General features: G+C 36.1%; 6 protein-coding genes across 6 annotated transcripts; 4 read left to right on the top strand and 2 right to left on the bottom strand. All coding sequences in view use genetic code 12, as the record gives it.

The window, feature by feature from the left end:
- Window positions 1-332: 332 nt before the first annotated feature.
- DEHA2G24992g (DEHA2G24992p) lies at window positions 333-608 on the top strand (the record flags this gene model as incomplete). Its single annotated transcript, XM_462631.1, has 1 exon — window positions 333-608. One exon carries the CDS (start codon window positions 333-335, stop codon window positions 606-608), a length of 276 nt encoding a protein of 91 aa, XP_462631.2.
- A 1,294-nt stretch (window positions 609-1,902) lies between these two features.
- On the top strand, window positions 1,903-4,230 carry DEHA2G24970g (DEHA2G24970p; the record flags this gene model as incomplete). The annotated part of the gene is made up of 1 exon (XM_462630.1): window positions 1,903-4,230. One exon carries the CDS (start codon window positions 1,903-1,905, stop codon window positions 4,228-4,230), a length of 2,328 nt encoding a protein of 775 aa, XP_462630.1.
- A 3,517-nt stretch (window positions 4,231-7,747) lies between these two features.
- DEHA2G24948g (DEHA2G24948p) lies at window positions 7,748-9,418 on the bottom strand (the record flags this gene model as incomplete). The annotated part of the gene is made up of 1 exon (XM_462628.1): window positions 7,748-9,418. The coding sequence occupies one exon, from the start codon at window positions 9,416-9,418 to the stop codon at window positions 7,748-7,750; it is 1,671 nt and encodes a 556-aa protein (XP_462628.1).
- Window positions 9,419-12,677: 3,259 nt separating this feature from the next.
- On the top strand, window positions 12,678-14,237 carry DEHA2G24926g (DEHA2G24926p; the record flags this gene model as incomplete). Its single annotated transcript, XM_462626.1, has 1 exon — window positions 12,678-14,237. The coding sequence occupies one exon, from the start codon at window positions 12,678-12,680 to the stop codon at window positions 14,235-14,237; it is 1,560 nt and encodes a 519-aa protein (XP_462626.1).
- Window positions 14,238-14,458: 221 nt separating this feature from the next.
- Window positions 14,459-15,505, top strand: DEHA2G24904g (DEHA2G24904p; the record flags this gene model as incomplete). Its single annotated transcript, XM_462625.1, has 1 exon — window positions 14,459-15,505. One exon carries the CDS (start codon window positions 14,459-14,461, stop codon window positions 15,503-15,505), a length of 1,047 nt encoding a protein of 348 aa, XP_462625.1.
- A 246-nt stretch (window positions 15,506-15,751) lies between these two features.
- On the bottom strand, window positions 15,752-17,509 carry DEHA2G24882g (DEHA2G24882p; the record flags this gene model as incomplete). Its single annotated transcript, XM_462624.1, has 1 exon — window positions 15,752-17,509. The coding sequence occupies one exon, from the start codon at window positions 17,507-17,509 to the stop codon at window positions 15,752-15,754; it is 1,758 nt and encodes a 585-aa protein (XP_462624.1).
- Window positions 17,510-17,526: the final 17 nt, after the last annotated feature.

Raw genomic sequence — 17,526 nt, 5'->3', positions numbered from 1 at the left:
CATAGGACATTTTTGCAAAAGAAATACCGAAAACTTCAGAAAGCTACTATTGTGCTTTACGTCAACATTTTATTCAAAGCTATACAGCTGTCTTGCTTCACAAATTACAACATCATTAAGAAAACCCTTTTTCCTAAACATTAGAAGAGATGTAAAGTATAGAAGATAAAAAGTCGTGCCTTTGGATTTTCAAAATGGAATATAGCAAATGGAGAAGATACAACTATTTACAAGATTTTAAAAGGAAAGAAGAGTAGGTCCTTTATATATACCAATAACTTTCTTATTTTTACTAAGTTTACTTTACTGAAAAAAATGCATTAACGCTCTATATGGCCATGGTGGTGAATTTATCTGATATCCATGTACGGCAGTATACCTTAAACAAAGATCTATTACAGCTTCAAAGCGTACTAGTCGATAAGCTTAGGTTAGGAATCTTTATTGCCGACAATTACGATCCAAATGTTTATTCTGAAAAAGGTTTTCGGTTCTATTCCATAATTACAGATCTTATTTACTATTCAAATATGGCGAGAATGATGTACGAAGTATTCTCAAAAGTTGAATTGACTCTGTCCCTCCCATTCCAGACAGAAAAAAGATAGATTTTAGGGTTACCCTAGTTATAATACAGCAAATGACTAAATTTCACTCATCAGTCCGCTCAAATCTTGATAAACTTATCTATGATTAATAGTTAGGTGAAGTGAATTAACTCTATTTCAGCAAATTCCGTAATTGATAAGTATAAGCTTTAAAACATTATTTGGTAAAAGCCTAAAATTTGCGTATATTACTCGAAGCCAAAATTTAGCCGAGATGAAGTCTATATTATGGGATAAGTAATGTGGGCAATGTTATTTTGTTGCTTTGTTGACATTGTCGTTGGAATTTGTAAGAATTCTTTGGTTCGATCACTTGGCTGATTTATGTATTTTAACCCTTACCCATCAAAAACTATATCGGGTACGGGTTCTTTACTAAACTACAACATTAGCCGCTGCATAGAACTTACAATAGAAATGATTTGAATATAAAAATTGTTGACCGCATAATTTTAAATCCCGATGTGTAAAGACATATACCTAATACAGTTGCAGAATATTTACTTAGGGGTATATAAATTCTGCCAGGGATAATCTTGTCTTGATTACTTTTTACGTTATGTTTGCATCATTGTGCCAGTTTTATGTGATCGCGCGATTCTCCACAATGCGATGCGATGTAGTCCTTATTATCAAGTGAATTGTATATTGCGCGTGTTTGATTGTTCAATATGAAGGATATGATAAACGTGACTCATAGTCTGAACCCAATGCAAACTTCTATTATGTTAAATGAACAACAAAGATACTGCAAATGGATTCAAATTGTTGGATATCACTGTCATTATATAGGAGAGTACATTTACACTCCGGCATAAACTACTATTATGTAATGATTTGTACATATTTATCAAAATTCAGAGAAATTTAGTATTCAAATAATTACGAATCTACAACGCTTGTAGGCTTGAATTATAAAATAAGAAATCATTACAGTCCACTATAAATAATGAATACACAAGGTTTCGTGTTGATGCCCATCAAAAATCATCAATGTGGCTTCAACAACATCGGTTTATGCAGATCTGAACTCCACATACAATCAAATCCAATAATTACACCGCGCATAATTATTAAAATGAATCTGCATTATGCCTGCAGAACAATAGCATTATTCTTCATCAGGCAGTTTCCGACCTAATCTCGATATGCGCTAAACATGCCTAATTTTTAAAAGGATTAACATCAATTTGTACTGGTCTGTTCATCCTATCCAGTCTATTTAAAGGGGAGGACAACCTGAATTTGTTATTAAATTTTTTCGATAGCAAGATTAGAAAACTTTTCCATTACAATGTTATTCAAGTCTAATTCTATATTAGCTAGTATAGTATTTGCAACTAGTGCATTTGCGCAAACGATTACTGAAAACACAGTACAAATCTCTCCAGTTGATCTTCAAATCGGGGATCTTACGATAAACTCCGATGTTTATTATTCAATCGTTAATAATTTAGCAACTGTTATAGGGGGCAATCTTGATAACCGTGGTGGGTTCTATGTTACAAGTACAAATGGTCTAGCAGCAGCTGTCGCACTTGCGAGCGGAACAATTAACAATTCTGGTGAATTGGCATTCAATGCCTTAGACGCCAATGTCGCATCCACTTACGATTTAGCCAGTATTGGAGCCTTCAAAAATACTGGTGATATGTGGTTCGGAAGCGCAGAAAACGTTGCTTCACCTTTCACTATTACTTCTGTTAATGATTGGCAAAACGACGGTTTGATATACTTCAAGCAAGCAGGAGGTGTGGCCTCAGTGGTCGCTCTAGCCCAAGTTGTGGGCTCAGGTGGACTTTTATCTCTTGAAAATAATGGTCAAATTTGCTTGGAAGGAGTGTCATATATTCAAACTTCTTCAATTGATGGATCTGGTTGTATCAATGTAGGAGCTGGCGCCAATGCACAATTGCTTCCAAATGTTGCCAATGCTGCATTTTCCATTGATTCGGATCAGACAATATATCTTAGTTCATCATCATCGAGGTTGCAGTTGCTCACTGGTGGTGTATTGGCAAATCCTCGTATTAAAGTTGCTGGATTTGGAAATGGCAATAGGATTGTAATCGAACTTACCTTCACAAGATACACATATGACAGCGATACTGGTATCTTGAGCGTCACTCTTCTTGGTCTTACAAATGTCGAGTTTGATATTGGATTAGGATATTCAACTGATCAATTTAGTGATAACGCTGTGCTTGGAACCTTAGGAAGTCAAATTTGGTATGAAAATGCTCCTCCAAATTCTGCCCCAAGTGATTGTTCCTGTAAGCCATTCCCAGATCCACCAACTTCCACCACCACCCCATCTTCATCTACAAACAGCGAGCCAACTAGTGCACCAACCGGTTCAGGTACTTCTTCAGGTCCAAGTGCACCAACCGGTTCAGATATTTCTTCAGGTCCAAGTGCACCAACTGGTTCAAATATTTCTTCAGGTCCAAGCGCACCAACCGGTTCAGATATTTCTTCAGGTCCAAGTGCACCAACTGGTTCAAATATTTCTTCAGGTCCAAGTGCACCAACCGGTTCAGATATTTCTTCAGGTCCAAGTGCACCAACTGGTTCAAATATTTCTTCAGGTCCAAGTGCACCAACCGGTTCAGATATTTCTTCAGGTCCAAGTGCACCAACTGGTTCAAATATTTCTTCAGGCCCAAGTACACCAACCGGTTCAGATATTTCTTCAGGTCCAAGTGCACCAACCGGTTCAGATATTTCTTCAGGCCCAAGTGCACCAACCGGTTCAGATATTTCTTCAGGTCCAAGTGCGCCAACAGGTTCAGATATTTCTTCAGGTCCAAGTGCACCAACCGGTTCAGATATTTCTTCAGGCCCAAGTGCACCAACCGGTTCAGATATTTCTTCAGGTCCAAGTGCGCCAACAGGTTCAGATATTTCTTCAGGTCCAAGTGCACCAACAGGTTCAGATATTTCTTCAGGTCCAAGTGCGCCAACAGGTTCAGATATTTCTTCAGGTCCAAGTGCGCCAACAGGTTCAGATATTTCTTCAGGTCCAAGTGCACCAACTGGTTCAGGTTCTGGTGATAATGGTTCTGGATCTGGCTCTGGCGATAATGGATCTGATTCTGGCTCTGGCTCCGGCGATAATGGATCTGGATCTGGCTCTGACTCCGGCGATAATGGTTCTGGTGCAGGTTCTGGCGATAATGGTTCTGGTGCAGGTTCTGGCGATAATGGTTCTGGTTCTGGATCCGGCTCTGGAGATAATGATTCTGGCTCAGGCTCTGGAGATAATGGTTCTGGATCCGGCTCTGGCGATAATGATTCTGGCTCTGACTCCGGCGATAATGGATCTGGATCTGGATCCGGCTCTGGCGATAATGTTTCAGGCTCTGGCTCTGGCGATAATGTTTCAGGCTCTGGTTCTGGCGATAATGATTCTGGCTCAGGCTCTGACAATAATGATTCAGGCAATGGTTCTGGCTCAGGCTCTAATTCAGACTCAAGCACCAGTTCTAGCACAAGTTCTGTAGCAGCTAGCTCGAACAGTGCCTCACCTTCTGTGAATGTATATGAAGGTAGCGCAAGTTCAACAAGGCAGAGATCCATCTTCTCAGTGTTTTTCACGTTCATTGTCCTCGCTTTAACATGATCTACCCAACCTTCTTAGTTTTCTTTCAAAATATTGATTTTATTTTCGACTACTTGCCGACTGTGTTTAATCAATTTCAAACACATTAATCTATTCACAGTTAGCTAATTATCTTCTGAATTAATTTTTATTTGACATAATATACTAAAATACTAAATTCTGTAAGCTGCTTCAGAATCAGGAGTGAATATTAGGATACTTTTTTTTGATTTTACCCTGCAATTGCGTGAATCCATGTTGTGAAAACTCGAAGAAATCCATATCCCCAAATATATTATAAGGATTATTCGTATTATGTCTTAGATGATTGAAAAAATCTCTATCCCCTTCCGCAATGTCGTGGATTATACTACCTATATTAATGCCCCTTGAATATCTTGGGTTTCTATTGATTTTTGGGAGAAATAAGCATTTCTCTCGATTGCCCGTTGAAAACTTTACTTTCATTTGTAATATCTGCATTTATATCAACATGACAATCATTTGGTGATCATCTCAATCTTGATTTTGTTTATTATATGAAAGTTTTCTCTTGAATTGATATGGCATCATCAATCGACTCATGGGCGGATTCTCTTGAAGTCTGTGATTCTCGTAAAATGTAAGAAAGCTTATGTGGAGTGCAATCTTCTTTTATTGACCTTAGTGGTAAACCACTTGTTATTACCGAGTCGTGATTGAAAGCTTGCTCTTTAATCTCCATTGAATCTGGAAGCCTGAATAAAGGAAGATATGATTCAGACAAACAACTTCTTCTATCAGTGAATTGTCCACCTTCCGAGTTGTAATATTCCAAGGCGTCTCCTTCCATAAGAATATAACAGCATCCACAATGCAACTGGATGCTTGCAAAGCTATACCATTAATATTTAACCAGACAATTGGAGAGTTTTTGAGACCATGTCTATAGTCAATACCGTGAGCGATCAATGGTCCTATCCAAATCAATACATATGCCACCGGATAAATGAATATAGCTTTCATTTTCCTTTCAATCTTTTGACTACGCCTTTTGAGTTGGTGCTTTGATTCTTCGTTTAATCGAATCTGAATTGGTCTTTGTAAAATACTGACTCCTTCTTGTTTACTATAAAGCATTGATTCTGAAAAGTGAGCATTATTTGATTCTTCCACAGCTGAATTTTCATCATTAAGCAAATTATCCCACAAACTAAAGTTGGTAAATAATATGAAACCCATAGCCTTATAAATCTTAGACAAAATTGTTTTATTTTTAACTTTAATTCCATAGAAGTGATCTGTCGACGCCCCAGGTTCCTCGTATTGACTTTTAACATGATGATAAATATATCCATATCGGACTAGCTGGTAAATAACATAAGTTTGTTAATTGAACATAGCCTTTACTATGGGTGAATGCTAACGATGCCAATAATAAAGGTACACAAAATGTAATTGCGTATGCCAAATATCTGTATCTATATAATCCTCGTTCATAATTGAGACCACATTTGATTTTAAGATCTGGCTTGGAAACTAATATTACAGTATGTATAGCAATGATTATAATTGTGAAGTCGGACCCTTCCATTGCTAATGATATAAAAAACCTGCCGCTCTACAAAATGGCACATTAAAATAGGCTGATGGATTAGATATAACAGCTGCTGGAAATGTTAACATGACTATAGCCTTCAATAAATCAAATGAAATTAAAGGGATAATTAGTTGATACCTGTATACCCTTGTCTTATATTCTATAGACAAAGAAATATATGGCCATTGATCCTGTTAACACTTGCTCGACGCTGTAATGGAAAACACTCTCATTATCAACACTTGAGATGGGGTGTAGCGCATGACATCCTCTAAAATATATTCGAAGCTTGGTGCCAAATTATATTGTGATCGTTTAACCACCCATAATAATTAATTTTAAGGATCCATACTGCTCACATTATACTAATTAAGCCGTTTATAAATTGATTTTATATTCAGTATTCAATCAATACTAATAAAATTTGTAAAAGTTCGAGAAAACTTCTTTTGAAAGAGATGCACGAATGCGGGGAGGGTCTCAATAAAAGTACATTTACGAAAGACGTTGAGGTCTCCAAGCCGTTGAGGTCTCCGTAATTATAATCAGAGTAATCGCAATATAATATTAATTAAAGCTGAAATTACATAAGAAAGCAACAATGATCAAATCAATTGAATCATTAAAAAGATGTTATCTATACGAACTTTATGTGGCTTTATCCTGGTTAGGTTATAGTCTCGTATAACTCGTAGGAAGTATAAAATCAACAAAGCGTGCATATTTGAGCCTACCCCTCTTTCCATATAAGGAATGGACATCAATAGCTATATTTGTTTTAGTTCTAAGGAAATATCTTTATCAAGCTCTCCTCTGTGGTACCGATAGTGATATACGATGTCGCAGAATTTATCCTGGTTGAAGATGTTTGTCTAAAATATAATGCAAGAATATTCTAAGAAGCTAGCATGAAATAGTACCGTGCGCTTATTATACAATTAGATGCTAATTAAAGCTTTTTGCTTTATCCACTGTTTTCAGAGATCATGCGTTACGGAAATAATCATCTTTAGTAGATCGTGGAGTATCAGGTACGTAAAATATCGTCAAAAATCATACCCGTGTATTGAACCGTTGATAGTATATTCCAAGATACATGGGGAACAGCCGGCTTAACTATCGATTTTCTACTAAAAGGAGATTTACTGTTGATGCCTAACCAAAACAGTCGTAGTAATTCCAGATTTCACGATAAAGTTTATAGATAGATTCTTATATTAGATGAGAATATCACCTTCATCATGCTTTGAGTTTACCAAGAGAAAGAATGTTCAACGTAGGTAATACTATATTTTTACAGGTCTAAGTGGTGCCATACTTTTTCATGGCGGATACGAAATAATTATTGCAGAAAATGTATCAAAATGGTCTCGTATATCAGACGGCTACATCTCGAGTTCGGTTCAGACGCTCTTGTCGTAATGGGACTCTAGCTTGGGGACCTTGAGCACCACCTCACAATCTCGATTGCCCCCCTCATTCGGTAGGTCGCGACAGAATCAATTAGCGACATAGTCTTTTACCAATTATTGTCTATAATTATCATTATAACACACGTAAAGTTATTTGTGTGAAAAATTCCATATATGACTTAGCTTGCGTGTATATTGCAACATATCAAAAGTTAAGCTCAAGAAAATGAAAATTAGCAGAATCTCAATGAAGTCTACTATTTTTCACACAACTAAGTAAAAAATTGATAAATATAAAAATAAAAACTTCATCTAGAAGGTCAATACTACATGTAAGTTTTACATTATTTAAATACACAAACGGTGGAAAGGCTCCGTTGTGAAAACGTTATCCAAAACGTAGCTAAATATTTGCTTTAATTGCTTTCAGAAGTATGTTGTTGGGAGAATTAACGAATTAACTAAAGGCTGACCTTAATTTATATATAATTCGAATTTTGCTCAATATTGTGTTTGATTTTCTTTAATATAAATAATCTAACCTAACCTACTGTTGTCTAATATTTGACTTTTGTGAAGGAATATTCTCGATATTCTCGATATTCTCGATATGGTCTAGTTTACTTTTTAATTCATATTCTCCAGGTTCAATAATTGCGTTGTCAGCCTCTATCGTCATATCAGAAATATCTTCCCCAAATATCTGGGCAATTTCTTCCAATCCCAACCCATTTGTCTCAGGGAAAAAGATGTATATAACTACCATGTGTAAAAACAACCAAACACAAAACACAATATAGTATCTCCATGAAATGGAATCCATCCCAAGGTTGTTAACGTAATTGTTAAACAAAACCCATGTCTGCGTACTTAATGAATACACAATTGCAGCTTTGCCTCTTAAGGTGTAAGGAACAACCTCCATTACGTAGGTATTACCAATTGGAGACAACATATGATAAAATCCTGAATGGAAATACATTACTGCCACAATACCTCTACCTAATGATTCATTCTCACGATTTGTTTGTTCATTTATAGCCGACAAGATAGTCCAAATGATAAATGTTATCAACATTAACCCAAGACTTCCTAACATCAAGACTCTCCGTTTTATATTACCCGAATACAATGCGGCAACTACTCCAAAGACACCACCAAACACAGTATACCCAATATTGATCTTCAACTTTTCAACCGGTTTAGTATACCCAATATTTTCAAGAACGATTGAAAAATAGTATGATACGAGTGAAGATCCACACAATTGTATGATACTTGGTAACGCAATTGTAATAAATAATCTATGAAGATTTGCTTTTGTTTTAAACCATGTAGCCCAGGAAACCTTCCTTCCACCCTGCTCTTTGGCAATTGCGGCTTTAATTTCGGCCATTTCAAATTTAACTAGCTCGCTATTTCTATCTCCACCCGCGTGATACTTGGTCAAAACTTCGAATGCCTCGTCCTCTTTGTTGTGAGCTATAAGCCATCTTGGTGATTCTGGACAAAAAAATACCAAAACTAATTGAATTATTGGACAAGCAGCCTGTAACACTGAAGGCATGCGCCAAGACCAATCATTATACTTCAAATCTGATACAAAACCAGCATATACAAAAAGTGCTGCCAAAAATGCTCCAGTAGGATAACTCGCTTGCATCATACTTGTTATAGCTGGTCTTTGAGAAGGGTAGGCTGTTTCCGCAAGCAATGGTGCAGACGAAACCTGCGTTGCACCAGCACCAAGACCTAACACCACACGGGATGCGAGAAACATACCATAGTTAATTGAACCGGCCTGTAATCCGGCCCCAACAATTGAGAAAATAATACCAATAAGAAGCATATGTTTTCTTCTAATACGGTCGCCAGCTATAACCAAGAATGGTGTCGTAGCAATTGTCCCAAATATTACACCGTTTGACAAAGTACTCAATCTCTCACCAGAAGGATCATCAAAATAACTGTTCCAAGTGGGAATTGTTTGTAAATTACCCATCAAAGTACCGTCATATCCTTGTGTAACCATACCGAATAAAGCACACCCTAAAAATATATTTAACTTTAACAAATGTGGGTATTGAAAAAACCATTTTGTTAGTTTTGGTGTAACATCTTCCAATCTAAGCTCTTTTTGAAGTTCTACGTCTGCATAATTGTCGCTAGAAACTAGTATTGCAATATTATTGCTTTTGTCGTCACGAGCATCTTTCATGTTGATTAGTCGCTAATGATTTTTAGACGTTATCTAAGAAGATGAGAAAAGCGATTTATATATAAAGTTTCCTAGCTAACACCATACTTCTTGAGATATCCCGAAAAGATGACGACCCCATTTATCAAGTATCGCTGAATAGCTTATTTGTTAAAAGTTAGATAATGATGGGGGAAACTTCATAATCATGAGCTCATCACGTTACTGGCGTTCTTTTTATCTTGTAATTCTTGATAGATGCGGAGAATTAGAATTTCGCTTCCCCGTACCCCCACCAAATTCATGCTGCCAGCTCTAAATTCTTGAACTATTGGAAAAAAAGTGCCTTATATTTTGATCAGCTTTTTTTATATATGGTATATGTGATCCATCCTGTTAGAAAAAGAAAATATCATCTTTGGCATACATTTCCGAGAAAGACATTTGATATCCGTTTCAAGTAAGGAAAATAAGGAGTAGAACTAAATTCCTTTATCAATAATAATTTCTCAGACAAGCATCAATGACGACATAGCTGTTCGTATATGAGCTTTGATATAAAGATGTCCAAATATTTAAATTAGAAATTTGCCAACACCGAGAGTGCGAGCCAAGAAGAATAGCGAAGAGAGCTCCGTGCGTGGAATGGAGTGTCGGATATCGAGTTGTCATCTTCTTCCGTGAAAGAAGACCTCAAAAGAGACTTCTTATACCGGCCATAAATCATTCTAGAAGTTCATTAAAGTTGGCAACGTGAACTCCTTGTCTGCCCTTGTCCTGGTAAACGTAGAAACGAATAACACGCAATATCATGATTTGTTGATAATAATAAACAAAAATTTTTCCTCAATGAATGTGGAATTGATATTCAAATCGTAAAAAATAAATTGGTGGGGGAGAGATTTTGTGTTTAAAAAATATTATTGCTTATATACTAAGCTAGCACTTTGAAACTATTTTGAAAAGTATTTTACCCTTTTATACAAATGAGACTATTAACTTAAAACCGAAAAGTCAAGCGGCTTTATATATTCGTTATGTATTGAGACTATTTTATTAAAGAATTATCATCATAACTCTTATAATTGAATATATCATAATCAGAGTTTTTATTGTTTTATTCTAATAGTCTTTCTTTGTCCAGCAGGAATATATGCAGCGATACTCTAGTTTATGAATCCTTGATTCCTAATGACTTATAAATAATTAGCATTTGAAAGAAAACATGGCGCTTAACCAAAATGGTTTACGCTAAAGGATGAAAGAAACATGGAATTTACAGAAGATGGTGGTATCACAAGTAAGGTTATTATTAGCTTTCCATGGGCTGTTCAGCATTGGTGATAGCAATGGCCAATCACAATAATTTTGAAAATCTAGGAGTTCACTGTATATCTCCCAGACTTCCAGGTTGGGCTCACTCATCACCATGACCGGAGGGGAAACCTATTAAAGAATGATATAGAGTTTTTGATTTATATATTGGAAGATCTAAGAGGTTACAAAGTATATACGTTTGGTGGCTCTTATGGGTCCGTATTTGCACAGATAGTAGCTGGAAATTTGGAATGTGTTTGAGGTATGATATCTTGCGGGGCATTTTCGTAGTATCATTTGAACCGGAATTATACCAAAGGAAATAGCTGGATGAGCTGGATTGGCGTTTACCACTTGCGTGTTACTTTCCTGCTGTGACAAAAATGATATCAAATATAGATAAAAAAAGACGAACAATAACGGAAATATGGCCATCTGTATGGCCCGGGGTTGGCACTATGATAACACGTTCGTCCTTTGACACAAAATGTAAAAGGTCCAACAGTAATATCTTTGAATTTTAGACCATAAAGGGAACCATTGAGGTATATAGCCGTAAAATTTACCTTTTAAACCAAGAGTATCATTGTAGTTGGCTTCTGTTGCCAAAATACGACTGTGTGGGAAATGAATGATACCACCTGCGTGGTCCAGGTGAAAATGAGATAAAATAGCGGCATTGATATCATTATTATCCCTATCTTAGATAGCTGAAATCCTATTTCCTCTTCTGGTCGTATCTGATATTCAACCACAGAGCGCAGAATAAAATTCCACCAAGTGAGATAACCTGGTAAAGGGCTCCTCCAAGCATCACCTGTATCCACTAAGTAATAACCTTCAGGATGCTCAATCAAAAAATAGTATATTGGAAGTGGTTCATTCCAATCCTTATCTAAAAACATGTCAATTTTACGACACAATGGGCTATGCCATCAATCGGGTACTACTGTACCTTCATAATCCTTACGCTACCCCTCTGAATAGAAGTACCTTAATCATAATTTTGATATACTTGTTATATTCCAATTTCAATTGAAAGAAGGAGATCAAAGTCTTACTGCACAGTCCTGCGGAGATAAGATTTGTTCACTTGGACCCTCTAAACTTACTCACCGCGCACTGTAGAATTTTTGATATGTTGCTATGTTCAAACCTCATGGTAACTGTTAGAGGTATTGATTATTTCTTCAGATACTTGAACTGTAATTTTATCCTGTATTATTAGCTTAGTATCCTCATTACAATATAACATCTGCTTCTCATGACTAGTGCAAGCTCTATGCGAAATGCAATTTTTTACACTAATGACCCATATCAAGCCAAGGGGAGAAATTGGAAATCGAGATTTTATACTATTGTGAACACTCTATTCTTACGAAATGTGACAGCCAAGTAAATTTGAAAGTTTGCTAGATATATGCGTCAAACGCAATTACCTTACATCATGGGTTTTCTGTTACAAAATGTCACTTTTTGACATCATGTATAGATAATTCTCAAATCAGGATATATCTTCTTCGTGCTGTGACTCGGCTTTCGGAAACTTAATCCGTCAACACTCTCCAAAAAATATTATTGTTCTTTCTTACACAGGCTTGAGGTAAATTTTGTATAAGCTCACGCATCTCCGCAAATCTCCAATATGGAAAAAAGGAAATTTATACTTTAAAACAAAAATACCTGGGGAAGCAATTTCGGGCACCTGACTCTGCGAATTTCATAATAGCGACAAACCCATAGATAAAATTCCGTTAGAGATATCGCACATTATGGGGAACATAATCAAGTGGGTTAATCGGATATGAGTTGCCACAAGGTCAATAATTGATCTTATAGAACAGGTAAGATTAGATAAGAATAGTCGCGAGGGGCATGATATACTTATAAATACTTGATGAAATTGAGCATTATTTGAATATCTATCTTCACTGAGGCATATCCATTATTAATATACAACGCGATGGTTACAGAAAGTAAGAAAAATGAAATCTCTAATGAAATATTGGAGGTGAACTCCGACATGGACTTTGAGGATCAGGGTATAACCAAGATTGTTTCTCCTCATACAGGTAAAGTAGTCAATATTACTGGTGATGTGGATGAGGCCATGAAATATGCAGACAACGAAAAGGTGATCGAAATTGATGAAAAGACGAATAGAAGGATACTCCTTAAAATAGATATGTGCTTGATGCCCATAATGTGTTTATTGTATTGCTTTCAGTTCATGGATAAGTTATCCAATTCTTTTGCTTCAATCTTAGGGTTGAGAGAGGACTTGAATATGGTTGGTGATATGTACTCATGGACCGGGACGTCATTCTACCTTGGTTATTTGGTATTTGAATTCCCAGCTTCTATGTTATTACAGAGATTTCCTGTTGTCAAAACAGTATCCGTATTTATTATTATCTGGGGAGTTATATTGTGCTTGCATTCTGTTCCTCAATACGCCGGTTTTATCGCTTTAAGAACAGTCTTAGGAATGCTAGAAAGTTCTGTTACTCCCGCATTTGTAATTTTGACGAGCCAGTGGTATAAAAAAGAAGAACAATTTATCAGAACAGCCTTATGGTTTAGTTGTAACGGAATTGGTATGATATTAGGTTCTGGTGCCATTGCCTACAATGTCTATATTGACCAAGCAAATTATTCTTTGGAAGCATGGAAACTTATCTTCATTATTACTGGATGTTTAACGATCTTTTTGGGCTTCGTAATTATGTTGCATTTCCCTGATACACCAACGAAAGCCTGGTTCTTAAACGACGAAGAGAAGAGTCTAGTGGTAGAAAGGATTAGAACTAATCAACAGGGGTTCGGAAATAAGCATTTTAAGAAACACCAATTTATTGAAGCACTTTTAGACTTTAAGACATGGCTATTCTTTATATTTTCGATTGCAAATAACATACCAAACGGTGGTATAACAAATTTTGGTAGTATTTTGTTAACCGGTATGGGATATTCACCTGCCAATGCTTTATTGATGCAAATGCCATCAGGTGCCGTTGAAGTTGTTGGGTGCACCTTGTTGGCTTGTGGTGTTCTTTTTTATCCGTATCGTTTATTTTGGGCAACAGTCGGAACTGTTATTGTAATTATATCAGAATGTATGTTGGCATTCAGTTCTAATGTTAAAGTGCAATACTCTGGTTTCTGTTTATATACATTATCACCTATTGGATTTATTTGTTTATTGTCTATTATTGCTTCTAATGTGGCGGGCCACACTAAGAAGGTTACTACAAATGCCATTTTTTTAATCGGTTACTGTGTTGGAAATTTAATAGGCCCTCAAACATTTATAGATAAACAGGCTCCTGAGTATACTGGAGCTAAAATATCTATTGTGGTTAACGGTTGTGTTTCGTTGGTGGTTCTTATTTTAATATGGTATTCATATTGGGTGGATAACAAGAAAAGGGATAATAATTTCGACAAAGCTGAAAATGTCGAACATCTTGAATTCGCTGATCTAACAGATAAAGAAAATCCAGCCTTTAGATATGAACTATAGATGTATTAAATTTTTATGTCATTTCAACTCTCTTATTTAGAGCTCATATTTTATGACAATATTAACCACTTTTTGGTGCGCAAACTATTTGAAAGATCCGGACACAATTGTTTATATAATCTAATAATCATTAATGTGACTCGGAGTCATTGATGCAATATGCGAATGAACTTTATTCAAGTACAATATAATATTTAACTACTTATAAGAAAGTTTAAACCATGTTATATCAAAAATCCGTAAAGTCTTTTGGAGCAATTACATTAGAAAATGGTTTAAAGATCACAGATATAACTAAACAACCACCACATTGTGTTTCTTCATTACCAATAACTACTAAAGATTTCACTCTATTATACAATTCAGATACTTCTTCAATTATCGAGAAACTCGAAAAATATGGAGTATGTATTGTTAGGAATTTGATACAAGAGGAAAAATGTGATAAAATTGTTGAAGAATTAGATCCTTATTTCTTTAGAGATGAAGCTTGGAATGGATCACCATTTCCAAAAGAAACCACAGTAGTTACGAGAAGCATTTTAAAATCACCTACTTCAGCAGACTTCATCCTTTGCAATGATTTATTTGTACAACTTTCTTCACGGTTTTTGAGTGAGTCGAATTACTTTTGGACGGGGAATCAAATCAGAGAAGGCAGTAGTTATATACAACTTAATTCAGCAATTACATATAAGGTAGGCCCCAATGCAAAGGATCAAATGTATCACCGGGAGGATATGATTCATCACAATATCCACGAAGAGAATGATACCTATAAATATGGCTCGGAAACTCTTCTAGGATTATCAATAGCCTTGACAGACACCACTAAAGCTAATGGAGCCACGAGAGTAATTCCGGGTTCCCATTTATGGGGGCCGAACAGATGCCCAGATAATAATGAAGGCAATGCTTGCTATTTAGAGCTAGAAAAGGGGGATTGTGCTTTCATTCTCGGATCTACTTATCATGCTGCAAGTTCAAACATGACATCAGAAGATAGGATCACATCCTTCTATTTTATGACTAAGAGTTATTTAAAACAGGAAGAAAATTATTTTTTGGATAAAAACGTTAGTTATTTTACGAAATATTCAAATATAGCCTTAAGATTACTTGGATTAGATTTAAGCGAACCGTTTTGTGGACATATGGACTATATGAATCCCATTTTGTTATTTACTGCCAAGTCAAGCTTCGAGGAATCAACTCCTAAATTCCAAAATAAAAATTACACGGAAACAATTTATCCCTCGTTTACTTGAGCTTCCATACCAGTCCAAAAAAATAACGAAGAATAAACTTTGATACCATGCTTGTATTATGATTCTAGTTTTATCTATTATTTTTGAAGTACGGAAAACGCCAGGTGAAATACAGATCGTAGTTAGCTGAAAAAACTATACATATAAAGAATTTTAAATATTTATCAATATAATAATACCTTTGAGATTCCATGAAATACAAAAACTTAGAGGAATTAAAATAATAATATCGATTTCCAGTAAATTTTATACATCTTGGTTAGCCAATCTTTCGTTAACGAATTGATTCGTGAGGGCTATAACATGCTTTTGCCTTGCAACCTCTACCTCTTCAATTTTCTCGTCTTCATCGCTGTAATTTCCAACAGAAACCTTCCTTGGATTTTTTGCTTCGAATATTTTTTCTAACTCTTCAAGAGATTTATGCCTAGTTTCAACAAAAAAGAAATAGATAATAACAAATTCAAAAATATCCCAGAAGACGAAAAAAACATAATACCAATATCCTATATTTTCCATCGCCTTCGGTGCTGAAAATTGGTTAACGAACGATGCGATACCTGATGTAACATAGAGGACGATCATACTACGAGATCTCAAGATATTAGATGAAACTTCGGATGGGTAAATTGGTTGCATTGGTGTGAATGCAAATGAGAAGATCACACCAAAGAGATATATGAAAACAAGTGTACCAGTTGAAGCAGCTTGCGTTGGTGTGATGTTATATCTGGCTGTACATATAGCAAGCCCCGATAACATTAAGGATGCACCTATAGTAGAAAACATGAACATCTTTCTTCTACCGACCTTATCATGTGAAAAAGACCCCAATATTGAGGCAAACCAACAAACGAGAGAATATATACCATTCATGAGTACATTAGTTGAAGCTGAAGTCATACCGACTTTATTGAGCATTGTTGGAAGATAGTAAGAAGCAACATTGTTTCCTGAGAACTGTCCAAACCAAGACATTGCAATCACTAAACCGAGCCTGTATCTATCAGAACGTTTTGTGACTAATGGCCTCATGTCAAGCACCTTAATAGGATCAGAAAGTTTTACATCGTTGAAGGAGTCAATCATTTCTGCTATTTCAAGATCTACTAATGGATGATTTTCGTCACCGTTACAATGGTATTTGGCAATAATTTTTCTAGCCTCATCAATTCTTTTAACCCCAACCAACCATCTTGGAGACTCAGGTATAAGCCACCCAAATAATACTACTATAGCAGGAAAAATTATTTGCAACCAAAGAGGAAGCTTAAACGATTTGGTGGACCCACGATAATTCAAATCTGCACCATAAGCCGTGAATGCAGCAACAAGAGAGCCCACATACCAGAGAGTATTATAAAGACCGGCAACAGTACCTCTAAGATGGGATGGGGAAATTTCAACACAGTATGCTGGAGCAGCAGCAACAGCAATCGTAGTACAGAAAGAAAGAAAGAATCTACCGCCAATTAACGTTTTAGTGTCTTTTGCAACTGCAGTAATCACCGCACCAATACAAGCACCAAAACAACCCGTAAGAATAGCTACTTTTCTTCCCTTCCAATCCATCAAAGAGCAAAAGAATGCGCCAACTATTTGTCCAACATAATATATAGAGACAATGAGTCCAGTTCCAGTAGAACTCATATCTAAGTCATAATACTCAAGGTAGTCTGGTAAAGTATAAATACTACCCATTAAACTACCATCGAATCCATTCATAGTAGAACAAAAGTACACAATAAGGCAACAACAATAAAGTGGTATCAAATGCTTACTGAGCAACTTAGGTCGCTCTACTTCTGAAACCTCTATAGGCTTCCCATCAGCATCTAATGAAGGAATCGACTGGATGCCAACATGGACATTTTTTTCATCCTTCCTATGTTCTACGTGCTCCGTCTCTGGTTTCACTTCGCTCATATTCCATATAGAATTCTCTTGCTTTCTGTAGCAGGAATCTGAGAAATGGGGGTTCCAAGAGCTCGATTTTATAGACATTCGTAAATCTCGGTGAT

This window comes from Debaryomyces hansenii, assembly GCF_000006445.2.
Source record: "Debaryomyces hansenii CBS767 chromosome G complete sequence".
Classification (NCBI taxonomy): Eukaryota; Fungi; Ascomycota; class Pichiomycetes; order Serinales; family Debaryomycetaceae; genus Debaryomyces; species Debaryomyces hansenii.
The sequence above is the reverse complement of the archived record's forward strand: the minus strand, read 5'-3'. Positions and strand labels throughout refer to the sequence as shown.